The sequence below is a fragment of the Pseudorasbora parva genome, chromosome 22 (assembly GCF_024679245.1).
Source record: "Pseudorasbora parva isolate DD20220531a chromosome 22, ASM2467924v1, whole genome shotgun sequence".
Lineage (NCBI taxonomy): Eukaryota > Metazoa > Chordata > Actinopteri > Cypriniformes > Gobionidae > Pseudorasbora > Pseudorasbora parva.
Window position 1 is genome coordinate 6,599,590 of NC_090193.1, and position 27,559 is coordinate 6,627,148.

Genomic DNA, 27,559 nt, shown 5'->3' on the forward strand with positions numbered 1-27,559 from the left:
ATCTGGCAACCCGCGTAAGTGTCAAGTCTCAGGGGGAGGGGTGGGAGAAAAAACCCTCTCTAATATTTTGCATTTGGACTGCAGTACCCATTTTAACCTCTAGCTCTCAGTAGCTTTTTATAGCATGTTAAAATTGTCGCTTTTTAAGGGTAAAACGCATAATTTGTGTGTGTGTGTCTTTTGTTAGGGGTTAACAGCTTATGACCCAGGACCAGTAGTGAAGAAATGAAGATAGCAATTAATTAAAAGAAACATTTACTTAAGAATAGTTTGCAGTTTCAAAAGCAGAAGCCAGCTTCAAGTCTCACAAGGAGTTCGTAGGCCGCGCTCCCTCTCTCACCGTCCCGTTGCCTCGCCCTATCGTACATACAATTGTCCCAACTACCATTTTCAAGGTCTTATCCACGTCATTACTGCAATGTGGATGGTTCTGATTGGCTCAGAGACAATGCACAGTCATGGTAAATTTCCACTCATGTCAGTTAATCTGATGCACGTCTCCATAGACGTGTCACTTGTTGATGCTTTCACCCCGGATCTAGGCCCGTAGTGACCTTCCAGATCTGGAGCAGGCGCCAGCTTCCCCAGAACAAGTCCACCCATCTCTTAGGGTGCCCATTGTATACCATTCTCCACACTGATCTGTAACACAGAATATTGCGCACATACACAGATACACAGTCTGTCCAAGGTTGGAGCTGATTCAGCTCCAATTGTAACCAGTTCTAACCAAAACATAATGATAACATGTGCTTTCTTTCAGTGAGAGGGACACACAATAGTACAGGCAATATTCATCTTGAGTCTTTAGTGTTTCAGTAAAAGGAAATATAAAAGGAATAAAACATAATAAATTAAATGAAAGACAAGTCCATATTTCATCTCTGGAAGCCGGGCTAAGTGAGCAAACGCTGTTACTGCACTCCTGACAAGTTAGGGGTGTGTGATACCTCAAAAATCCAAACACACGACCTTGTTGCCAGTGTTTAGTGACACATCACACATCTCTAGGCCAGACCCTCAGTCACTCCTCAGAGACCAAATACACACTTTAGAAAATAAGAAACTAAAAGCAAAAATCATAACTGGATAGAATCATTATAATAATATAGGAAGGTAAACATTGATTAAAGGGGGGGTGAAATGCTGTTTCATGCATACTGAGCTTTTTACACCTTTAAAGACTTGGATTCCCATCCTAAACATAGACAAAGTTTCAAAAACTAATGTTGGACGTTTGATGGAGTATTTCTGTGTTAAAAATACTCCTTCCGGTTTCTCACAAGTTTCGGCGAGTTTTTTTCGAGTATGGGTCTAATTGACGTTAAATAGAGCGGAAGGTCCTTGTATGGGCTGTACGGGCTCTTCTCCCGGAAGGGTGCGCGCGCGCGTAACTAGAGGGAGAGAGAGGAAATGCACGCTGTAAACAGTCTCTCAGGTGCAGATCCAGTCCTCCGTGAACACTTATGTCGCGCCCCGGGAAGGCAGCGCTGCATTTGAACCGATTTGAACGCAGAAATGACGGGAAGCTTCAAGGCATCGCTTCAGTCGCGTCGCAAAGTGGATTTCCACTGTCACTGCTGTCACAGGACTTCACCAAATCATACCAAAGAAGTGTGTTTTTGACAGAGCGGTCCTGCTTTGGAAGATGCCGGTGAGTAAATCAACTTCAAATGTCTCTGCTATTGGCTACCGTCGCATGAGTAAACATAAATAAACGATACGATCGCGTGCTTCGTCATTAACGCACTAACGGTTACTCCATTGTTGTTCTGTATAACGTTACACTAGTCTGACGTGCAAAACCGTTCTGCTTGCTACTTCTAAGGTCTAGTCGCATACAATAGTCCATAAACCGAATCATGTCCTCATACACTGCGAGTAAAGACACAGAAATGTGGAGAGGCCATTAAATACAGTAACTTACATACCACAGAGACGGACGTCCTGATGTTGCCGTTTCTCCTGTTCAGTTTATTTCAGCCTCAGATTTGATTGTGGATCATTATCTGTATTAGCTGAGATAGATGGGTTTCTCCACGCTTGAGGACGTCACCGCTTTGCGCGCTTGTGATTCTTTAGCTCCGCCCACACGATACGCCTCCAGGCGCTCGGTTTTTTCCGGAAAGACTCGGTACAGCCCATATTTCTTTTATAAATATGATAAAACTAAAGACTTTTCGGAGATATGAAAGATGCAATACTACTCTATAGGTACTCAAGATTGACATGAGATTGACTGAAACTGAGTGTTTCACCCCCCCTTTAAGGTTTTGATTATGAAGTTAAAATATATACAGGTATATTGAAGCGGCAGTGGATTTCAGAATCCCCCTTCACTTTAAATGCAAATGAGCTACTGCGCCCAGCCCCCTTTCAAGAATAGGGCATGGCTTCAAGGACATAGGTCGTTTCTGAACGTTTAGTAGATGATTTTATGTAGCTGATGTGGAGGTAACTATCTTCAAGTAATTAATTAGTATATTCTGTCATGATGATCTATTAAATCATGCCTACAGAGCCAAAGAATATCTGGTGCATAAAGATAGAACAGGTATAGTTTAGTTTAATTACGGTTATTTAATTAACTTATGTTGTATTCTTGCTTTTATGACTTACTATTGTATTTGTGTTATTGGCTGTATTGCAAAAAAAATGTTAAAAGACGAATGTGACAGCTTGAGCAGACTCCTAAATGCGCTCAATTACAACAACTCTTCCGGTTCTCAACATGGCCTTTGTTGTGTGTTCCCAGTGGAGGGTTTATGTAAATTGTAGGGTCAGTGATGTCACCAACTTGTGAATAAGCTCGTTGTAGTCCCTGACAGCCATTTGATGTAGTCCTTAAAAAGCGATTTCTTTAAAAGAAAATATCTCCCTTTGCTTTGAACTTTGAACGTCCTAACGTTGCAGGTATTGTTTATACTCAAACAGCAACATTACACACTATATAAAGTTAAAATAGTAAAATCATAATCAACCACCCATTATTAATCAAAATAAAAACATAAAATAATTTAATTTCCAAGTTAATAACTGGATGCCGGTTACAAGACAAATTAAATCCAACCATTCAACATTCATTGAAAATACATTTGAAATGATTTTGTGTTTAATTTCATTTAGTTTTCATTATTATTGTAACTCACATTTTTATTTTATTACAAGCCAACGAGAATTAAATAGTTAATCATTTATAATAGTACTAGTTTTCATTAACAGTAATATCCTTGTTTTGGAATCGTGCCTGCCCACAGTTGTGTGGGTTGGAGTGGTGTATAGTTTGGAAGAAGGCAAAGACGAGGCCACCAGAATGCCTGAAAGGAGAGAACGGGAGTGGGTGAGTGTACATGTTGCTGACGGGAGAGAAAGAATGAGAATGACTCATTCAGGTGCCTCTGTCGTGTCGTATTGCCAATGGGGAGGTGTGTGGGATTCCACCGTTCGGCTCAATTAGAGCCCCCGCATGTCACACACACACTCACGCAGTCCTTCTGTAAGTCAATGAAAATCAGCTGGACTGTTAGCTGTTGTGGGGGCAGTGAAGACTGGGAGTCAGGGGTCACGGAGGAAGATGTGTGACATTAGTTTATACATTCTTCTTTAACTCTTCTTTATTATGCACTAGACTAATACAAAATCCACCCCCTCATAGACTTTAGTCAGAATAGATGGCATATTTAATTTGAATGAACACAAGGCTGTGTGGGAGCGAAGTACAGTCTGTTCAATATGTCACAAGCTGCGTTCTGATTCTCAGGGATCCTACGCAGCGTTCACCGCTCCCTGCACTGATCAGGCGCTTTCTGTTAGAGTTTACTTCTCATGTTCATTCAGAGTTCCCCGAATCGTCATCAAACAAAAATGCAGATTGCGTCAGACAGATTTGTGATTGAGTATGATGACATCATGTACCTTTGGATCTACATAAAATAAAACAAACATTTTCCTACGTATATGTATATGTATATATATATATATATATATATACTACAATACACCTATGGTCAGGGATTAAACCTGCCATTTAGCAGGTTGAATTTTAAACATAATGTATATGAATTTTTCAATTGTAGTGTTTTAAAACTACATCTGAAATAATACAGTGGAATGTAGTGTTGTCAAAAAATATTGCTTTTTCGATATATATCGATACTGAAATATCTGAAACGCTTCCAATACTCATTTTCCACTGAATAGATACTAATAATAAAAATAATGTGTTCGACTTATATAGCGCTTTTCAAGGCATCAAAAGCGCTTGATACGATACGATACCAGCTGCTCTTTCTGTCTCTCTCACAGACAGAAAAGGCGAGTGACACAAACCCGCCTCCACGTATTCACTTGTTTCATTCCCTCCGGATGAATATTATTGCTGTTATGGGGCTTATCAAACATTTTAAGTCTTGAGTTTAAATATTCTGTCATCTCTGATTCAATTTCATAATTCCCAATGAGAATTCCCATTCATTCCCTAACAATAAAAGTTCAGGTTTTTGTTTTAAACAAATTTCAATTACTTTTCTTTTCCTTAAAGGGAGTTTCAGTCAATCTCATGTCAATCTTGAGTACCTATAGAGTAGTATTGCACCCTTCATATCTCCGAAAAGTCTTTAGTTTTATTATATTTATAAAAGAAATATGGGCTGTACCGAGTCTTTCCGGAAAAAAACGAGCGCCTGGAGGCGTATCGTGTGGGCGGAGCTAAAGAATGACAAGTGCGCACAAAGCGGTGACGTCCTCAAGCGTGGAGAAGAAAACGCTACCCTAAATAAACCATGGCTATCAATCAGATTCAACTAATACAGATATGATCCAGAATCATTCGGAGGCTGAAATAAATTGAACAGGAGAAACAGCAGCAGCAGGACGTCCGTCTCTGTGGTATGGACTGTATTTAGTGCCCTGTCAACATTTGTGTGTCTTTACTCGCAGTTTATGAGGACATGATTCGGTTTATGGACTATTGTATGTGACTAAACCTTAGCAGTAGCAAGCAAAACGGTTTTGCACGTCAGACTAGTGTAACGTTATACATAGAACAACAATGGAGTAACCGTTAGCGCATTTGAATGACGAAGCACGCGATCGTATCGTTTACTGATGTTTACTCACGCGACGATAGCCAACAGCACAGACATTTGAAGCAGTTTTACTCACCGGCTACTTCCAAAGCAGGACCGAACCTTTATCACTGGGACCGCTCCGTTTGGTATGATTTGGTATGACACTTCTTTGGTATGATTTGGTGAAGTCCTGTGACAGCAGTGACCGTGGAGATCCACTTTGCGACACGACTGAAGCGATGTTGTGACGCTTCCCGTCATTTCTGCGTTCAAATCGGTTCAAATGCAGCGCTGCCTTCCCGGAATGTTGTGCTGAAGCGTTGAAGTCGCTTGATGTCACCCATGGGAATAAAGTGGAGCGGGGCGCGGACTATAACGACATAAGTGTTCACGGACGAGTGGATCTGCACCTTAAGAGCAGTGTTTATGGGCGTGCATTTCCTCTCTCCCTCTAGTCACGTGCGTGCGCACCCTTCCGGGAGAAGAGCCCGTACGGCCCATACGTTGTCTGCTCTGTCAACGTCAAGTCGACCCCTACTCGAAAAAAACTCTCTGAAACTTGTGAGAAACCGGAAGGAGTATTTTTGACACAGAAATACTCCATCAAATGTCCAACATTAGCTTTTAAACTTTGTCTATGTTTAGGATGGGAATCCAAGTCTTTAACAGTGTAAAAAGCTCAGTATGCATGAAACAGCATTTCACCCCCCCTTTAAAAATAAAAGGTTGTGATATTGTGATTCATCTCAGTGTCTTAACCCTTTGGTTGATGGCTTTGAACTCTTTTTTTAGAATGTTTTAAAATCCCTGTGGGGAAGGAAATGGATAGGAAAAATTCTTATAGAACCGCTGAAGGCCGCTGATTAAATTAAAGATGAAACATTTTATTCTCCATGCTTTGTGAGATGTTTCTGCCTGTTGCCTTCTTGCTACGAGTGGCTCACTGTGCCAGCTGCTCTGCAAATGTCACATTATGTTGTTGTTAGTAACATGTCTTACAGTATGTTTGTAATAGACATGAGACATTTGATGAAACCAAATGAGAACTCTCTCCCTCCCCCTCTGTCTGGCTTTGCTCACTCTTTCTCAGGATTCAATGCACTCAGACCTGCATATTTACATTGCATCTCCGGCTATAGGCAACTAGAAATGTGATTCCAGATCCCCTTGGTAAATATTTATGAAGCATCTCTGGGTCAGTTTAACGGCAGAGATTGGTCTGGACGACCAGATCCGCTTTCATGGAGACAGGCTGATTAAAGCTGTTAGTATGAGCCGTGAGGCTGCAGTCACACTAATTATAACACACTCTTTGACACTTTTGGCTGCGCCCAAAATGATTTGCATATAATGCTGTTGGTTTCGTGCTTTAAAGAAATATTTCATGTTCAATAGTTAAGCTTAGTCGACAGCACTTGTAAGGTTATGGTGATCACCATAAAAATGACTCACTTTTTCAATATGCTTAAAGACAGAAATATGTGATGATATGATTTAGTGTGATGAAATCTGTGTAAAGTTCTATACAATTGTAGTGCTTTTTGCAATTAATTTTGGTCTCTGATGCTACTTTTTTTATTCTGAAAGTATATGCCTAGATATTTTGCCTCGTTCCTGGGTTGACATGTTTTTTTCCCCTTTCTCTTTCTCTCAGGATTAAACATGCCAACATAGTTTCCCTGGAGGACATCTTTGAGTGTAAATCACACCTCTACCTTGTCATGCAACTGTGAGTGATTAATCCTTTATTTTAACTTTGCTGTTGTCCCATATTTCCCTGCTTTCCGCACAGAGTACATGAGCCGACCTCTAAACAATTCAGCTATTATCTAGCGCAGCTGCCATGTGCCGGTTGCCGTTTTTAGCTCCTTATCTCAAACTCATTCATTTCCGTGACTTAAAGGCTCTCCAAGTTTAGATATTGTGTGGCTTTTATGGTGAATGAATCTAAATGCAGGCCAGAAGCTGTATTTTAGAGCATTTGTATTGAACAAGAATTAAAATGAAAACAAAAAAAATGCAGGAGATGCAAAGGTAAAGAAAAAAACATTATTACGTGTTATTGTTATTGCTGCTTTTTTTTAGACCCCAAAGTCCCCAAATATCCTCTACATATATACATGAACACAAACGCTTTAATTGTATTCTAAAATATGTACATAGTCGGCACTACAGGTCCTTCTAAAAAAATTAGCATATTGTGATAAAGTTCATTATTTTCCATAATGTAATGATAAAAATTAAACTTTCATATATTTTAGATTCATTGCACACCAACTGAAATATTTCAGTACTTGCATAATACTTGATTATAGTTTTAACTGTAGTGTTACATTTAGAGTTAATGGCCCTCATTTATCAATCTTGCGTAGAAACTGGTGTATATGTTGGCGTAAGATTATGCTTACACTCCTCTCACTGCCTGATTTATGAAGCTGTGCGTACCTCTGCAATCCAGGTGTACGCAATACCTGCCCTTAATAAATGTGGCGGCTGAAAACTATCGTCATTAGAATAACACGCCCCTATATATTCAAGTCTCCGCCTCCCCCACGCCCTCATTTTACGCCATGGACAAACAGAAGACGGCAAAGAAGCGAAACTTCTCCGACGTGGAGATTGGGCGCGCTCAATCATCTCACTAGTCCACTAGTCAGGGCACTGATTAGGACATAAGTCAATGGGCTGACTCCCTGATCAGTGCCCTGACTACTGAACTAGTGAGATGATTGAGACACTCCCATCGAGACCATCACCAGGGAAGTGAAAAAAAAAACGAAATTGTTTTATTTGGGAGTTTAAAGAGTGGGATTAAAGGCACCTACAAAAACAAAATATGGACCCAAATTACGAGTACTCTTAATAGTGTGGAGGTTGATAAGTGCACTCCAGCAGTTTAAAGCTGTTTGGATGATAAATTACCATCACAATGCATTATTTTACAGCACGTTTTGAAACAATTAGCATTTAATTTCGTATCACGGCACATGTATTGGGGTGTACAATAGTTATGATGATGTGATGTGGAGTACTACCATTCATTCACATTAATAATTACATGGCAATTTGTAAGATTCTTATTATTATTATGATTCTTATTCTTAATGACGCTTGTTATTCAGAAGAAGAATGTCGTTTTTATTGATTTTATTATTATTTAAAAGAAGAAGGTCATTTTTATTATTTTGTCAGTCTGAATTATTTTAGTCCCAGTCCGTGCGCAGCTGCCGGGCCAGGCGGGCCGGTAAAGCGCACAGGCTCGCGACTGTAGGAATACATATGCCTACAAATCAAACGCGTTGGTAAAGTCACACAAATTAAACATTGACGTTCATGTTGCACAAAAATAAACACTGAATGTTGTCGTTGTGGTTTTTTACAGTGGGTCATAATATAGCATATCTTTGTCAGTGCGTTTTGTGGTGTTAGGAATTGTTTTTCTGCGCATTTTCACACTAACTCAAACGTGCGTACACCACCTCTGAGCTGGCGTAGGATTTGAGCGTGCCGTGCGCCAACGTCCATATTGATAAATCTCAAAGTCACCGTGGGTTTGGGTGTACGCAAGGTGTACGCTGGAAATTTGGTGTACGCACTTTTGATAAATGAGGGCCAATATGTTTTAAATGTACTAAATTGCAACTTCACAATTATAAATGTGTAATCATAAATATTTAAAACTGAAAAATCTAATTTTTTGTGTTATTTATATGTCTATGGGGTGTTTTTTAATATGTTTTAAGACAAGCCATGTGCAAATTCATCAGTCAACACCATTGCTGAGAACGTTCTCCTTAAAACTCTAGTGGAAAAAAATGCGGTTTGAAATCGCTGGCGTAAGAGAAAACTTACCATACATGGGCAAATATTAAAAGTCTGTTTAAAGAAGGACAGAGGTGTGTAATTTCAGCCCCACTTGCCTCATTAACAGAATCACAGAAATATTTTACTGAACACTCCCTCAATCTGCCATTAGTTGACTAAACAAATAACCCAAACTCAGAATGATGACTCAAGAGTGTTGGTTGAGCCACTGTTGCTGTGTCTGGTTGGGGTGTATTTTTCTTATAATAATTTATGTTATTTAATCGTTTCGAGTTTACATCAAGGTCAGATTATGGCTGTAAATAACAAAGTTTCCCAGACTACTAGAGCACATTCACAACTTTGCATACTTCGAAAAGATGTAGAATGAAATGTGTACATGTATGTGGAATGAAAAATATAGAATTTACTGCATGTTAGCTTGCTAATTGTGAGGATCTATTTAAGTCCACGCCACACTAACAGGAAACTATGGTTTTAATCACAGGCTGAGAACTTTTGTTTCAAACGCATAAATGTGCTGTGTTGGTAATGACAGATCTTGAGATCATAGTTCTAAGGGAGAATTACTCCTGGTCTGGATGCTCAAACAAACAGAGAAATGGTTTGAAAATACCTCAAACCATTGACTTAAGTACTTTAAAGTTAGGTTTTGTTATATTAAGCTATTTTATTTATTTATGTGTTGTTTATTTGAATAGGGACAGATACAAAATCGACAAAGATTATTACATAAAGAACAATCTGTAAACACTATCATAACACACTTCACCTTCAGACTAGATAAGGGGTGGGTGATATAGTGGTAGACAAGATTAATCAGTAGAAAAACTTGTCAGTAGATTTGTTGTTAGACATTTTGGACTATCGCGGTTACCATCATGCGTGCTACATGGTCACGAAAGCTTAACGTCTGCATGTGTTTTTAAGAATTGAGGTTTAGAAACAGATGATTTTAAACCATTGAAGTGCAATTAACAACAAAAGACAACTCATTTCAGAATGTGCTAGCGTAAACAATTAAGAAAGAAATCTCAAATGTACCTGCTGTCATTAGTAATGCTAATCAAACAACAAAAAAGAGAAAATCTCTCAACGCTCTTTGACTTAATCACTTTTGTAACTTGAATAAGAATAAATGTACATTTTATTTACACAGTAAAGACAATGCAGTGTTTTTATACATTTGATTGCTTTATATAGTATTTATTATTTCTAGTGCTTAAAGTTTTCCAGAGAGGTCTTTAATTTGTGTCTTTGTTCTTTTATAGTTTGTCTTATTTGCTCTTCTTTATCACTTTTACTTGTCTTCTGTGAGCTTGAGAGTTTTTAGGCTAGTATTAGTTAAAGTACCCCTGTAGTCAATAATTGTATCCCTTAAAAATCATATTTGATCACCAAAATTACATATTTAAAGTTTTTTTTCCTGTGAATTGTTTTTATTCATGCCTTAAAATAGCTTGAATGTAACGCTTGCGTCATTTAGTATTTGCGGATCCATGAATATGCAAATGGTCCCCGCCTCCACTCACTCACACCAGCTCAGAGATCCACTCACTCAACTTTACTGTAGTAAACGCTGCACAATGACAAGTTGGAATACTGGTTTAATTCAGCCATATATGTTTGAACCAAAAACGGATTCAGAAGAAGTGGAAGTGTAAATTATACAGGCTCGTGTTACAAGTCGATGGATCAGAATCATAACGATTTATATCACTCTCTACAACATCGGACACATAACTTTAGTTGATATGATTAGCCTTTGGCTTGACTACTTTTTCAAACAGCTAATAATGTGTTGCTAATGTTACACAAACCATGTACCTGTTCACTATCTCAGAGTCAGACAGCTGCCTAACAATCAGTATCCTTAGAAACGCTTTGAACCACTCAGAACATCAGTGGAGAAAAAGATATAGTTCATCATATTAAGCATCATATAACATAATTCACCCACTATATTGCAATTTGTTAGCCTGACAAGCCAGACCCACATCAAGATGTTTGGTCTGGAAACTCACCATTGACAGCTCAATCCGAGGGGCGGGATAAACGGTTGTCTTTCAAACTCCCTCTGCACGTGATAGGATAGCGCACAACCAACCAGAGCAACGGAGGTGAAGATAGCTAGCTAATAGATTAAACTTTCGCCGTATCTTTGTTCTTTTGTGCCGTTCTTTTCTCAGAGAAAAGCTCAACTCCAAGTCTTCCAGAGTCGCGGTCAAAGCTGTTTCGAAAGACCGCCGCAAACGCAACTCGGCCGTCATTATGTTAATAAGCCCCGCCCACCGACTCTATACACGATGTGATTGGCCGACCAAAGTTTGGCGTTTACAGCTCAGAAGTGTATTGAGAGTTGCTAGACGACACTTGCGGCAGATTAGATTTGCTGCCGCTAGGGTGTTTCTAGATTTCTAGGCTAGCAATTTGTATATATCAACCGAAAAATATACCAGGATAACCTGGCTTCTCTTTTGCTTCACAGCAATAGTTAATGATATGCTAAAGCCCGCCATACGTTAACGTGATTGGTTACAAGGTCGATTATGACGTAAGAAACAGTGTTTTTGAGACTGTTCTTTAGATTTCTGCAGTTTTAAGGACAACTTTATCTGCAATGGTGTGACTTTGCACATGGTTTGTCTTAAAGCATATTAAAAACACCACATAGACATATAAACAACATTAAAAACTTGATTTTCACCTCAGAGGTCTTTAAATTATATTGAAAATTTATTTTGAATCAAAAAAGTTTGATATCATAAAAACCTTATTATTACTGTTATCATGAAATAAAATTACTCATATCATGATATAAGATTTGGGTCATATCGCCCACCCCTAGACTAGATGAACCCACAGGAGACATATGACACAATGCTAGAAGCTATCATGTGTCTTTCTAACTGGCCCCATAGAGCTACAGAGGAGCAAGTAATGCATGACTCTGTGTGTCACCCCCCTCGGCTCTCTCTCGCCCCCTTATAGTGTCAACCTGTTTTAATTACTTGTGTGCCAGAGAGCTTCGCTATTGTCTTTTCCACTGAGAAATCAAGGAAAAGGCTAAACAACCACACACACACAGGCGCATAAGCCCACTGAACGCAGCCAGGAAAATATGCTCACACCTGCGTCTTCACACCTACCATCCGAAATGTCAGCAAAGAGAGAGAGCCAGTTGCCTAAGAGAGGAGAGACACATTATATCACGGGTGACAAAAGATGGAGAGAGAAACACAGCAAAGGGTCGGTTTCCACAACAGCTGTGTTAACAGAGAGATCAAGAGCGACAGAGTGACAGAAAGGGACGCGAGAGATGTTCATTGTCGTATTTTCCGGGTGATGGCAGCTCTGCATGCAGACAGCAGGACTCCAAGCTTGCCAAGGCTTTCAACTCAGCAAGAGATTAACTCTGCATCCATGTACGTGTGTGTGTGCGTGTGTGTGTGTGTGTTAGCACCCACAGTCTTGATGCTTCAAATACCACAGTCTATGAAATCCCACCCTCAGCGTTTGCTTCATCCTACACAAACGAACAGACAAACCAGTCACTGCTGAATGAAGTTTCACTGTAACCACAATGAGTGTGCTGAGAAGTTAGCAGGAAACACACAAAGACAGCGCGTGTTATCCATTCCACAAATGAGTGAATCTCACAGAGAAATGCACAGTTCATATATCACCCCCAAAATCAAAAGAAATGATATTCCTATTATGTGTCTTATAGAAATTACCTTTTTTCAGGACCAATAAAATCCTTTACATTATTTTCATGACACATTTTCAAGCACAATTCTCCCTTCATTTTCATTACCATAATTTTAAAAATGTAAAGGAGTAGTTCAGAACGAAAGCTTCCTGATTATTTACTCACCCCCACATCATCCAAGATGTTCGTGTCTTTCTTTCTTCAGTTGAAAAGAAATTAAGTTTTTTGAGGAAAAGATTCTAGGATGTTTCTCCATATAATTGTTTTCAATTGGGACCAATGGGTTGAAGGTCCAAAGTGCAGTTTTAGTGCAGTTAATATAAAATTATATACATTTGAACCACATATGGTTGTCTTGCGCTACTCTGTGACGTGCCATGTTTTACGTAGTTACGTTGGAAAGGTCACACGCGATGTAGGTGAAAGTACCGATCAAGTGTAAAGTCCAAAGACTAAGTCAAACGGCCTTCACAAAAAAAAGGTTAAACACCGATGTCGGGCGGGAAAATGAGATGTAGTTCATCGTACCGCAGTACTCACGCGTGACCTTTCCAACATTTACCATATGGATTTGACAGCACCGCCACAAACAGTGAGTAACCGTGTCCATTAACGCCTGATCTGGGATCAGTGAGTTCTGATGTGTAGCTAATCATTCAAGTTCACACAGACTTTCTTTCTAAATCGTTTAATACTGTCAGTCCCGCCACTGGCAGTCTTGATGCATCAGTGAATAAAGCCAGTGACTAAAACCATCAACTTCACGTCGTTACTGTTAGCAGCATGAAATAAATCTGTTATTTATGTAGCGACTCAGGCGAATCAAACACACAATCGCCAGTTACATTTAACAAATATGTTTTGAAAGTTGTGCTCACTAGCATACCTTCCCCCAACACAACAGAGGGAGATTCTTCAGTCACCCTGGAAACCATCTGATAAGGTGTTTTATGGCCGGAAAGAATGTGGCCACATGAAGTCTTATACACAAAGAGTTTAAGACACAGAGCTTTTGCCTCAAATTATAGACAAACCATCTATAAATGAACATGCACCCCAGGACATTATATGTAAACACATAACTGTCTTGTAAAATGTTTATTCTGTATGGTATTTTGCATCTTTTTGTCTGTGTCTTAACAAAGTACTAGTTCAGATAACCTCATATATGTCATGTCTCCTATCAAATTAATGCTCACTTCACGACTTACACTTCCATGTATATCACTTATTCAGAAAATGCAGTGTGTGTTTGTTGCATTAATTATAGTATGAAGACTCAGAGACCCACTGAGTCAAACTTTCAGAAAAAAAGAGCTATAAATCTGCTGAGGAATTTCCCGCCGGGAAACCCCAACACTCTCATTGGTTAAGTCTAACCCTGGAGGGTGGGACTACGGCCAGACCATAAAAGGAGGACCTCGGATGCCCTCCTCCGGCTCTTACACTCTTCTCTTCTCCGAAACTCTCTGGCTTTTACTTCTTCTCCTCTCTCTCCCTGTGGGAGCCAACACCCACGGGGGCTGGCACTTAAGCCATGCCACCAATGCAGGCCCTCCAAGCAGGCCTCATCTCTTCCAAAAATCTTCCCTTCTACAATCCGATCTTCAAGAACACGAAGCATCGCTAAAGCAAACAGCCGCTTCCCTCCCAACCTCGGAAAGGACCGCCGGACACGCAGAGACACATACGCACTTAAGCGAGAAGCCAAAACGAAACCAAAAAGAATGCAAGTATTCTTATTCTTACTGCTGTAAAGAGGGTGTGTTATTCTCCCGTTGGGATAAATTAACTCCGTGAAGGTCGTATTTGGTTGAACTGAAGGAAAGCTGTTTCTTACCCTCCCCCACTCTCTTTGTCTCTCTCTCTCCCTCTCTCTTTGTCTCTCTCTCTCTCTCTCTTTTATCTCTCTCTAACTTCAGTCTATTCATTATTCTCTTTTATGTATTCTTTCGTTAATATCTATACTTCTACTCTCTTGATGCATATTTAGTATGTACTTTCTGTGTGAATTGTAGTGTTATTTTTAGTCTGTGTTTATTAAACCTTCAAAATACATTTAATGAGTTGAATCTGTTATTCTGCCACATACACAAAGTCAATGAAACTTGCGATCTAAACGTTACCTAACTGCTTATGCTACTATGTTAGTAAAGTAAACTGTATGACCATTTGAAATATTGAACTTATCCTGATCAGTAAAGTTAATGTTTCTCATGCGCTCGTAAAGCAGTAATCCATTATTGAGAATTGATTTGAAAAGTCTATAACTAATTTGCAGGACAAACTTAGTAGGATAATTTCAAGCAATTTCATAAAGGGTTACTTGTATTTAATTAAACAATTTTCCCTATCGGAAAATTTTAATACGTAATGAACAACTGGCAAATTATATTCATAAATTCATGAATATTGAATATTAAACCCCTTTTGAGTTAATTATTCCCCGAGACATTAAACTCATAAGTCGTTGTTGTTACATGTAAATTTTTAAAAACAGAGAGCGATCAAAGAACACTCTTTATAATATCCGATCTGTTAATCACACGTTTATCTACAATGCACACTTGCCCAAACTGCCTTTATAATGAATGACGCCGTTAAGATGCTCAACTGAAGCTCTTACAGTATTCATGTCGATGTCGTGTTTGCTGTTAGCTGTGGTGAAAGCATTTTGTGAGATAAATAACATTGCAAAGTTGACTCGTGTTTATTCAAAGCTCTCAGATACAAACAAAATAAATGTGCGCACACACAGCGCTCTCAAGAACTCGGTACAATAACACTTCCTCAGCAATCTTTCTCCAGCTCTCCGTCTCTCTCTGGACGGGCAGCGCTGCAGCTGCTGCTCGCGCCTGACTAAACCACACATCCTCCGCCACCTAATCTCATTTCAAATGCAAAGATGTCAGCCAATCACAACAGTGGGTGTTTTCGCTGAAGCCTCACAGCTGACACGCACCTTGAAACAGAGCATTCAACCCAGAGGGTTTATATCAGTATAGAAAAAAGGCCTTTTATTTCTAAATTATGACATTTTTTGATGTAAACACCATACTAACAATATAAGTCGTCCAATATAACACCTCAGGAAACATTATAAAATAAAAAAGTCCATGCCATGGGACCTTTAAAGAAAATTACTGATTGTTTCCCTAGATATTGAAACTGCAATCTGGACCTTTAACCCACTGGTCCCGTTGAAGTCCACGATATGGAGAAAACTCCTGTAATGTTTCCCTCAGAAACCTTAATTTCTTTTCGACTGAAAAACATATTGGATAACATGGGGGTGAGTAATTTATCAGGAAATAATAATTCTGAAGTGAACTACTCATTTAGGGTAACGCAGATATGACACAATTGACCAGGGACTCCCTCCGACGTCCCGGCTCCTTGGTTAAAATAGCAAATTTTCTCACAATTTACAAATAGTTGAAAACAAAACAAAAACATTTTTTTTTTTAAAAAGCCGAAATTATATTAATTATAACAAATACTACCATGAAATATACCAAACATTTTTACTTTGCAATGTAAATAATATATAATTTATATATTAGCACAATATCGACCATATGTAGCTCTGATCCTTTTCAGCGCTGTGCTCGTTGTGTTCTGTCTTCCGGTGTGTATCTCCACAGTATGAAGGTGCGATCTTACGAATTTATGAACGAACTACTCGTTTTAAAATTGTCCTGGTCTACTGACATCTGTTATTACATCCCCTTCAAACATTAAAATGCTCATGATAACTTACCTTCATTTACTACAATAAGTAAATCCACTTCACCAGCTAATTACTCTTTGACAGCGATGCCATAGAAATATACAGAGCTACAGCAAAAAGTAGTATATAGCACTCTATATCAGTCCTATTGAGAATGGGATTAAAATATATATATATAATTAATTGGAAGAGAAAATGTCACCGGTGTTCTAGTGCCACTTTTGTTTTTGTTTTTTTGTTCTTTTGTTTTTTAAAGCAGCACTAGGTAACTTTTCAACCTTCATAATATATTTTCAAGACTCTTGTGATGATACATCGACTTACAATAGGTTGAATGAGACGTCTGCCCTAGCTTGATGGGGTTTGTATCGTTTTTAATCATACTTTTAAACTTCGGGTTTCGGGTAGAACCTGTCCTGTCCTGCTTGTTACGGTGATTACCGACCACTCAAACATTGAACTGAAGTATCATATAGATTCTGTAAAACGGCAACCAATAGACTACTATAATGGCGCTGGCTTGTAAACGTGAGCATCGCGATTATTTGGCGTTTGAAAAAAATAAAACCCATGAAATTATATTCATATGACATGCTGAAACATATGCCACTGACTGTACCTGGGATGAAGACATTTCACACGCGCCGCCAGAAGAACACCTGCATGTGAACTCCTCCTACAGTGTTCAGGTTAACTGTTAGTGCTGCGCCAACCCGCGGGCCGCTTTTATGAAGTTATTTGGCACCACTGTATATATTTTTACAACCCGCCCGCACCCGCGACCTTTAAATAGACATACGCGTCCGCGGGTTATGAGACTCACTTATCATTTACTCACTCTCATGTTGTTCCAAACCTGTATGGATTTCTTTGTTCTGTTGAACACAAAGGAAATTATTTTGAAGAATTTGTGAAACGGAACAGTTGTGGGGCACCATTGTCTTTGCTGCCCAAAATGTCTTCAAAATGTTCAATTGTCTTTCTTAGTTTTCAGCAGAATCAGATTTTTGGGTAAACTATCCCTTTAAATGTTATTTTATTATTGTTATTATTAAAACCCAAATCACTCTTATAAAAAAAAAGTATGTTGGCATCAATTTATAGTGATGGTTATTTTTTTGGATTTACTTTCTCTTCCGAAGTATTTAAAACAGTACATTTTACTACATGTCCAAACTTTATATTACCACGGTACTCTTTTGTTAGTGCAAGAGTATAATCATGAATCTGGTAATATAGCAAGTGTCACCACTTCTGAGGAAGGAAATCGACTTCTTACTTCAGAACTTTGATGAGTCATCTTTGAAGTTTACTTAACCACAATGAGATGTGTGTAAAAGAGAGCGTGACTGTCTAGTCTTTTAACATAAAGTGAGTGAAACAGCTTCATCTGGTGGTTATGATGCGGTACAGCATCACCATGTGGTTCTGCTGTGTTCCTGCTGTGTGCCAGTCTGTCTAGGGTAAAAAAACAGACAGAGTGAGCATGTGCGTTGGTGTGTGTGAAAGACGCAGAAACCACAAACAGCTTTTCAAGCATCTCTCTGTTTTTCCATTGGCAGAGTGTCCGGAGGCGAACTCTTCGACAGGATTGTGGAAAAAGGATTTTACACTGAGAAAGATGCCAGTAAGCTCATCCAGCAGATCCTGGACGCTGTGAAATACCTGCATGACATGGGCATTGTCCACAGAGACCTGAAGGTGAGGCGACAGTTGGTCTGGAGCGAAACAGGTCTGATGAAATTAGCTGTCTTCAATCAAAAAGTGTCAGAAATCTGTTCTGAAAGTCTGAAATCTTCTTTTCCCATCTATTGAGCTTTATCATTTCATTCAGGAGTCCTTGATAGTGCTCTTGATATTAATAGTTGGGTCTTTGCCCCCAGAGAACAGGAAAGTAGTTCTAGGTAAATGGATCAATCGATGGCTCTGGTCCAATTTTTAAACTTTAGAATAAGGTTAAGGTGAGGAGTAGGGGTGTAACAATATGTCTTCTCACAATATATCGCAATACAAAAATGCAACAATTTGTATGATGGACAGCAACAATCTTCATATACAGTGGGGCAAAAAGGTATTTAGTCAGCCACCAATTGTGCAAGTTTTCCCACTTAAAAAGATGAGAGAGGCCTGTCATTTTCATCATAGGATCACTTCAACTATGATAGACAGAATAAGAAAAAAAAAAATCACATTGTCTGATTTTTTAAGATTATATTAGCAATTTATGGTGGAAAATAAGTATTTTGTCAATAACAAAAGTTAATCTCAATACTTTGTTATATCCCCTTTGTTGGCAATGACAGAGGTCAAACGTTTTCTGTAAGTCTCAACAAGGTTTTTTACACACTGTTTCTGGTAGTTTGGCCCTTTCCTCCATGCAGACCTCCTCTAGAGCAGTGATGTTTGGGGCACAGATTTTCAACTCCTTCCAAAGATTTTCTATGGGGTTGAGATCTGGAGACTAGGTCACTCCAGGACCTTGAAATGCTTCTTAGGAAGCCACTCCTTCGTTGCCCGGGCGGTGTGTTTGGGATCATTGTTATGCTGAAAGACCAAGCCATGTTTTATCTTTAATGCCCTTGCTGATAAAAGGAGGTTTTAACTCAAAATCACACAATACATGGCTTCATTCATTCTTTCCTTTACACGGATGAGTCGTCTTGGTCCCTTGGCAGAAAAACAGCCCCAAAGCTTGATTTCACCACCATGCTTTACAGTATGTAAGGTGTTCTTTGGATGTAACTCAGCATTCTTTCTCCTCCAAGTTGAGTTTTTACCAAAAAGTTCTATTTTGGTTTCCTCTGACAATATGACATTCTCCCAATTCTCTTGGATCATCCAAATGCTCTCTAGCAAACTTCAGACAGGCCTGGACATGTACTGGCTTAAGCAGGTGGGGATGTCTGGCACTGCAGGATTTGAGTCCCGGGCAGCGTAGTGTGTTACTACAATTTCTTGATTTCTTCACACTAAGCTGCTTTCCTATTGTAGATTCTTGCACAATTGGTGGCTGACTAAATACTTTTTTGCCCCATTGTAATTCACCCAAAATTAAAATGTCTGTGTGAGAAAAAATTCACCCCTAGAGAAGAGCTGTACCACATCCGAGGTTAGATTTACTAACAGCTTCCGCCAGCACAAACCCTCTTTTGGAGATTTAACTACTGTCAGGATTTACTAAAGACAAATAGCGATAAAATAGCGTTGAAAAGGTGTGGACAGAGTTATTTTGTTATTTTTTTATATTTTGTCTGGCTTTAATATAATAAGTCTCTGTGCTAACACATGAATACAGAGAGAATGTGTGTGTGTGTGTGTGTGTGTGTGTGTGTGTGTGTGTGTGTGTGTGTGTGTGTGTGTGTGTGTGTGTGTGTGTGTGTGTGTTTATGCCTGATCACCTAACCCATTGTGACAATAAATTTCCATTAAAAAAAAAAAATTCTGTGCTGTATTTACCACTCCCATTCGTGTCCATTTTCTGATGCAGCCAGAGAACCTGCTGTACTACAGTATGGATGAAGACTCCAAAATCATGATCAGTGATTTTGGTCTGTCAAAGATTGAGGGTTCGGGTAGTGTGATGAGCACAGCGTGTGGCACTCCTGGTTATGTCGGTAAGACACACCTCCATATTCTAATATGTAAAAGTATGATATATATTTGGATGAAGGATTTGAACCCTATTGGTTTCTGAAATGAAGAGAAAAATACACATAAAGCAACTTAGAATATCAATGAAATGTTCTGCCTGGACTTGTAGTTCAATTCCAGGTGTAAACTTGGTCTAACATCAATCTTTTCTGATGTTATAACATTCTGCAGATAAAAAGTGTTGTAAGAACTTGTGGTATACCCTCATCTCTTTCCCTTATCTCTAGTTTTCATGTGTAGCTTGATAATGGTTTGAAATAAAGTATCAAAGGCAATTAATCCTATAGTTTTATTGAATGACACTATTAAAGTACTTCATGTAATATACATAGTGTATAATATACAAATGTAATTCCTGCAGACGACCTGGTGATTGTTATTATTACACTTTACAGTATTATCAAATATGTTTAATATCGACCAAACAACATTTAATTAAAATGTACACTTCATTTTTAACATGGCCTTTTCTTAACGATAGAAATACAATGTGGACATCAAAACATGCAAACAAGAAGTATTGTTTCTCTACAAGAAGTATCCTCACGTTTTAAAGATCTCGTCACACCCCTACAAACGATTGCTCACTTTTGGGGATTTTCTCTAAAGGAGCACAAATGCTGAAACCGCTACAAAAGCGCCATAAACACAGTCCACATCATTTCTGCGATATGTTCTAAGTCTTCTGAGAGCAATGTGTCATATTTGGACTGATTTTATGTTAGGCTGTCGTTTTAGCTGTAGCTTTATTCATAATAAATTGTCCCTGTATGAAAAAAAAACTTCAAAATTCTATTTACTATGCCCACTAAGAAAGACTTCATAAATTGCTCTGTGCAAAATGAGCCAGTGTATTATCTGCCACTGTCTAGAACTTCTGCGTATAGGTTTAGGTTTATTTAAGGTTTGACAAGTGTTAAATGTCTAAAACCTAAAATAAACATTATGTAGTTAAAACCACAGATCAGTTGTGTTTTTGACGTAAGTTTCGAAAGCCGCTCTTATTATATGATGTGATCATATTAATTAATACGTATTATTAAAACAAATATCATTAATAGACATTTTAGTTAAGATACACTATGATCAATTTGAACAGATTATTTTCTTATTTTACATGTAACATCGAATTTCATGGAATATTAATATTAAATATTGCCTCAAAAGTCATGGAAATGTATTGGTAAAAATGATTACATGATATACCTATTCTATTCTATAAATTGATTATATGATATACAAAATCATTAATTGCATATGGCAAAATTGCACAATTACAAATTGTCATTTGTAAAGCTTTCCGACATGATGGGTCTACTTGCGAGTAAGGGCTCAACTGATAACTGTATGAATTGATGTTTGATCCCATTTCCTCTGATCTTCAGCTCCTGAGGTTCTGGCACAGAAGCCGTACAGTAAAGCAGTGGACTGCTGGTCAATCGGGGTCATCGCTTACATCCTGTGAGTGCCACTACTGCTGGCTGCTGCTTTCACATGTGTACTCTTACATCTTTTCCTTTCTCTCCTCTCTGTCTTTATCTATTATTTCCTCATGTTGCACCTGAACTGAATTTGTTCCCAAGATTTCAACTGGGCTCACCATCTGTCCGTCTCTTCTCAGCTTATGTGGCTATCCGCCATTTTACGATGAGAATGATGCCAAGCTCTTTGAGCAGATCCTGAAGGCGGAGTACGAGTTTGATTCGCCGTACTGGGATGACATCTCCGACTCAGGTATAGCTTCATAAGTTTCATGAAGACTTCCCATGCTTTCTTTTACCAAACTATATATTTGGAGAGTCAAAATGTTACATTTATGTGTTGGAAATCAAGCCAAGTTATATTCTCTTTCTTTCTTTCTTTCTTTCTTTCTTTCTTTCTTTCTTTCTTTCTTTCTTTCTTTCTTTCTTTCTTTCTTTCTTTCTTTCTTTCTTTCTTTCTTTCTTTCTTTCTTTCTTTCTTTCTTTCTTTCTTTCTTTCTTTCTTTTCTTCCTCTGACAATTCTTGTGTTTCTCAGTGACATTATGGAAACAGTTAATGTTCTTAACAGTCATGTTCTTAAGTTTAACCATGTGCTCTTTTCTCAGCCAAAGATTTTATTGTGCATTTAATGGAAAAAGATCCCGGCCAGCGTTACACGTGTGAACAGGCTCTTCAGCACCCATGGTACGATCTTCAATAATTATACTGTAAATCTCACATATAGCACTTAATACTTTTGTGTTTTACAGCCTCTCATATAGCATAGCAATTAAAAAAAATTACAGCTTACATACGGATATTTATTTCCATAAATATTACGGTTACCAGATGTTGTGGTTTTACTGCTGGAAAAGGCAATCAGACATTGTCATGAACCATCACCTTTCAAATATCTGTCAACTGATCCGAGAACACTATGAGTACCTTTCCCTGTCTCAGATGATGTAGAGCTTGTGGAATTCTTTCCAACAGCATCATTTATTCACCCTTGTGTCGTTCCAAAACCATTTAACTTTCTTTTATGGAACAAAAAAGGACTATTTTGAATATTGTTTATGCAGTTATTTTCCGTACAGTGAAAGTAAATAAAGGGATGGATGCTGTAGAGCGCATGAAAAGTGACAGGCCTGTCATCACTAGCCGCTTTTCCACTGTCAGGCCAGGGTTGGCCAGGTGTGCCGGACGGGGACAATAGCCTCAGACCTCAAGCACAGAGCCCAAAATCATGTTTCATTTCCACTGTTGGTCCAGTAGCCCCGTGGCACTACCCTAAAACTCGTCCTTAACACACCTCAAGGTCACACAACGAGGTGACACAACCCCACCATTTCACCAACCGACAGAAAACTAACTAGATCGCAAAATTATCATGACAGAAGCGAACGTTTGGTCTTTACTTAAGATATCAGCATCGATATCTGATCAGTGTTTTACAATAATAATGTCAAAGTGACATTAATTTATTCATTTATATTTGGAGTGCACATCAATCATGCTAAATCAAACTGATATTATGTACCATTTCACATAAAAAAATAACATACCTATTTCCGTTCACGGTCACAGGAATACACAAAATCAAAACTCCTTTAAGGCTTTTATGTCCAAAGGCTTAAGCATTTAGAAAAATATTGATAAAATATAATGTTTACGTCACATTTCTATTCATTTTCCACAAAACTATGCGACGATTGTGATCTCACTATACTGTTATCCTTTCAGCCGGAGCAACCGAGGGTGCTCAAGAGAAGAAAAGAGGAGTTATAGGAGTTTACCGGAGTGTGTTTATGCAGATGCATTAGTCGGGTTTCAACAAAGGCACAGGGAAGAGACAGATAAAACATGAAACCAAATAAATAAAAGTTTGTAATAATATTTGATTGATGTTTTCCATAAATATATGTGTATTTATTATCGCAATGATCACCATCAGATTGAAAGGAACACACATGAAAGTGAGTGTTGAGCTGAAAATTGTTTAAATGTTGAAGTTAGCTGATATAATAACATCATTGGAAATGAACAGCAGTGTTGACCGTCTCCTAGTCTCAGCCTCAGACGTCACACATAAAGACTGTTGGCTGAATGTCTGATGCATATGGGACTTTTTTCTGGAAACACTAAAGGAGTTTCAGAGGTGTCATCTTATAGGATACATTTTACAGTCCACGAGGCGTGTGTTGCATTCTTTAAAGCTGCACTATGTATATTTTCCATCCACTAGAGGGCGCCTATTCAAAACAAAGGCTTAGTTTGATGACGCCAAGTTTGAGCTCAGAATCTTGGGACACATGGTCTTCCCCTCACAGCCGGAATCAGGATAGGACTCGGGCAGATGTGTTTATGGATGTGATTATTAACGTTACTGTAGTATGAAGCAGAGCAGGACCGAGTGTTGTGGAGCTGAGCGAGGCCGCTGGAGCGAATGTTACATAAAATCAAGCCCCGGAAGTGACAGTGGAAACACGACTAGCCCCGGCACACACTAGCAAGCTCGCTTTTGACCCAACAGTGGAAACGCAGCTAATAATATTGAATGCCGTTGGTTTTCACATCATCATTCTTATGAACATTGAATACGCAGATGTGATATTTGTGAGCTTGAGCTGAGGGGAAGATTTCCAGTGAATTGACACATTTTGTTTGACAACCTACTGTATCTTCATAAGAGTTCAAATGTTGTGAGAAAGTAAGCTGTTCCACTTTGGAATGAAAATGGGATTAGATGTTGACGTAGCTTTGCGTTTTGGATGAACCATTGCTTAAAACAGCAGATTGGCTACTCAAAAAGATACTTTGCTTTTTTTGGCACATACTACCAGACACTGGAAACTTGAACATGAATGTGTTCTGTACTTCAGGATCGCTGGAGACACAGCGTTGGATAAGAACATCCATGAATCTGTCAGTGCCCAAATCAAGAAGAACTTTGCCAAAAGCAAGTGGAAGGTAAATCCACATGAGAGTGGAAGGAAGTTTTTATATATATATATATATATATATATATATGTATATATATATATATATATATATATATATATGTATATGTATATGTATATATATATATATATATATATATATATATATATATATATATATATATATATATATATATATATATATTGTACTGCAAATGACAGATGATAAGCATAGTTTCTGAATTTGGTGGCTATCTTTCTCTTATCATTCACAGCAAGCATTTAATGCCACAGCTGTAGTTCGTCACATGCGCAGACTGCAGTTGGGAACCAGTCAGGAGGGCCAAATGCAGCCCACCCTGCCCAGCCCTTGCCATGGACACCTGCTGCTGCCCGAGGGGGACGAGGAGGAGAGCTGTCAGTACCTAAACTTGTCACATTTACATTTCCTATTGCGTTTTTGCATACCCTTTCACCCAGACAGACACTACTATTAACCGCCAGTCATATTGAAGCAAACCAAATATATACATACTATCATTTATCTGCCCATCATATATTTGTATAATCAACTATTGGAACAACTTTTAGACAAGTCAGGACATATATTTTATCTCCTAATATAAAACAAGAAAGAAAGCTGAAATGATATTTTACTTTTGCTTTATCTAGTCATTTTTTTTAATCGATTGACAGCACTATATTTTACATAAAGACAATTTTTGGGGGATTTTTTTTTAACATTATTTCTAATTAAACATTTCCCCCAAAAAAAGTTTCATAAATGTAATGTTAAAAATCATATCTCATTTTCATTATTGTAATGTGAAAAATATCATTCTAATTAGAGGAACAGAATAGCGAAAATCAGCCTGTCCAGATGCTTTTTTTTTTTAAAAATCTGCATAAATTAAAAAAGTACAACACACAACCATAATCTGACAATATTTTACAGGTTAAATGAATGTCAAATCATGCTTGCAGTGATGTGTATGAGAATTTTTAGGGGGTGAAAATGTAACAAAAAAATGTGTCAGAAGGTTAAGCTTTCTCTCTCTTTCCTAGCCCTGCGGAGGGAAAATAGCGGCTGTTCTGAGGGTGTCGGTGAAGGGAATGACATCCAGAACTGCACCTACCATGTCCATCCTACTAGTCGGGTTTGAGTGTCAATCATCCTGCAGTAACCAATGACTGACTGTCCTGTTTTTCCACTGGAGTCCTGCCACACCCCCAGTCTGGCCAGGAATACTGAGCAGCTCCAGCATCCTGGTGCCTCCACTTGGAGGCACTGCAGTGTAAAGAACCCAGGTGGGAATGGGGTCACTACTATTCCAATCGATGGATTCTGTTTAATGAGAGTTCGAAAAGAAAAGAGACAAGAAAATTGCCACTGGTGCTTCATGGGTAATATATGCTTTGGTGGGAGCTGGATAGAGATTGGACAGTGTTTAACTCATTTCTTAAAACAACACCGTCTACTTTCATTTTTCTTTTCTTAAACTACAAGTCTGCAGGTCTGTTTCTCTTTTCATTCAAAATGCACGTTCTTGCCACAGCGGCCATTGGTATGTGGCCTAGTTTAATGCACACAAAGTTTAGATTCGAGAATTTTACCCATTTTAAATTCACACCTTAAATGTTGTATATTCGTTATCTAAGGTACGAATAGGTTTTACATCCATGAAATTGTACATGATGGTTGTGTTGCCACATCTTTTCCATAAGAAGCGCTGATTAGGATATTTTAGTTTGTGTTCGAGACATCTTTTTTTAACATTTAACGTCTTTTTGCACACTAAGTCTACTCAAGAGATCATGAATTCATTGTCAGTATGTTTAAGAGCGTCTTTCACGCTTCATATGTTTTCTGTGGTGCCTTCATGGATTCAGTATCAATGTTTTACTTTTTTTTATTTGTTCAAACATGTTTTGTTTCGTCTTTTCTGTTGGGAATTTTGGAAGCTGTACACATAGCTGTTTACCGTCTAATTCACCTACAAGGCATATACGGCTATACTTAAGCTATGCACTGTCGGTGGACGCTTTGTAAATGTCTAATGTTTAATGCCGCCATCCTGTAAATACTGCAGAGCTTTTGTTTTTTTGTAAACCCCTTTCTATTACAACATTAAAAGTACTCAGGGGAGGAAATATTTAGAGATATATAGAAATCTGAGAATTGTGATATATTAAATGGTAATTTTACACAAAAAACAAACTAGAGGATACTGAAAACATGTCACTACGAGGCTGTGGTCCAAATTATACAACTATATTCATGTTGGAACCTGTCTGAAAGTAACCTCCATTAAATGACATGAATGTGTGACTTGACTCCAATTTTATTGTTTTGTTTGTTTCCATTCACCCCCCCACCCCACCCCCACCATACTTTTTGATATTGTAAAAGTATGTACAAATATCATACAAGTCTCGGTCCTGCTTGATTTGTGACAGCAGTTTCATAGACCATTTGTCATCTGTCTGTCTGGAATGGTTGTTGGAAGGTTCTCATCACAACAAAAGGTTACATATTTTTTTATTCTGGTGCATCTGTTTACCAATAGATAAGAAAATGTGAGTTTGGGGGAAAAAAAACATTTATATAAATTAAGTTACAACTTCTTAAAAAAACTAAGAATTATATATTTTAATGAACAATTATAAGATGAAAACAAATGGTGGTTAATTTATTTAATCAATGATTTTGTTCTATTTCTGCATATGCTTTCTGAATTTATTTTAGATACGTGGAGAAGGATGAATTAAAGTTTCAAAAAGTATAAAACAGTTATAGTGAAAGGCAACGTGAAGAACATTGTCATGTGATTTTGCCTGCAGTGTTGCTTGCGCAGACTTCCTGTATTGATCAAGGTGCCATTGTGAGATGGTGGGTCAAAGAAAACAAAGTCGTTGCTGTGGTAGCCCTTTACATGCTGTGGCGTTATCAAAAAATATATGTATGATTGTAATTTGCACAGTAATGCACAGATATTGCATAGTGATTGTGGTTGAGACTGTGGAAATGAGGATTTGATATCCATATATATGTTGATATAGTCAGAAGCAAATGATTTAAGCATGTTGTGGTGATTTATGTATACATAAACAAATTATTGTAAATACACAGATAAATATGTTTACTCAGAAATATATATGCTATTGTTAAATG

General features: G+C 38.2%; 1 protein-coding gene across 2 annotated transcripts in view; it reads left to right on the forward strand.

The window, feature by feature from the left end:
* Positions 1-26,713, forward strand: part of camk1b (calcium/calmodulin-dependent protein kinase Ib) — an 88,496-nt gene extending 61,783 nt beyond the window's left edge. For both annotated transcript variants that reach the window (XM_067430975.1, XM_067430974.1), the window contains 9 exons: positions 6,724-6,798; positions 17,899-18,037; positions 19,824-19,950; positions 21,373-21,448; positions 21,609-21,721; positions 22,075-22,153; positions 24,331-24,418; positions 24,663-24,804; positions 25,453-26,713. In XM_067430975.1, coding sequence (XP_067287076.1) covers positions 6,724-6,798; positions 17,899-18,037; positions 19,824-19,950; positions 21,373-21,448; positions 21,609-21,721; positions 22,075-22,153; positions 24,331-24,418; positions 24,663-24,804; positions 25,453-25,550 — 937 coding nt within the window. In that variant the 3' untranslated portion in view covers positions 25,551-26,713. The remainder of the gene's footprint in view (positions 1-6,723; positions 6,799-17,898; positions 18,038-19,823; positions 19,951-21,372; positions 21,449-21,608; positions 21,722-22,074; positions 22,154-24,330; positions 24,419-24,662; positions 24,805-25,452) is intronic.
* Positions 26,714-27,559: the final 846 nt, after the last annotated feature.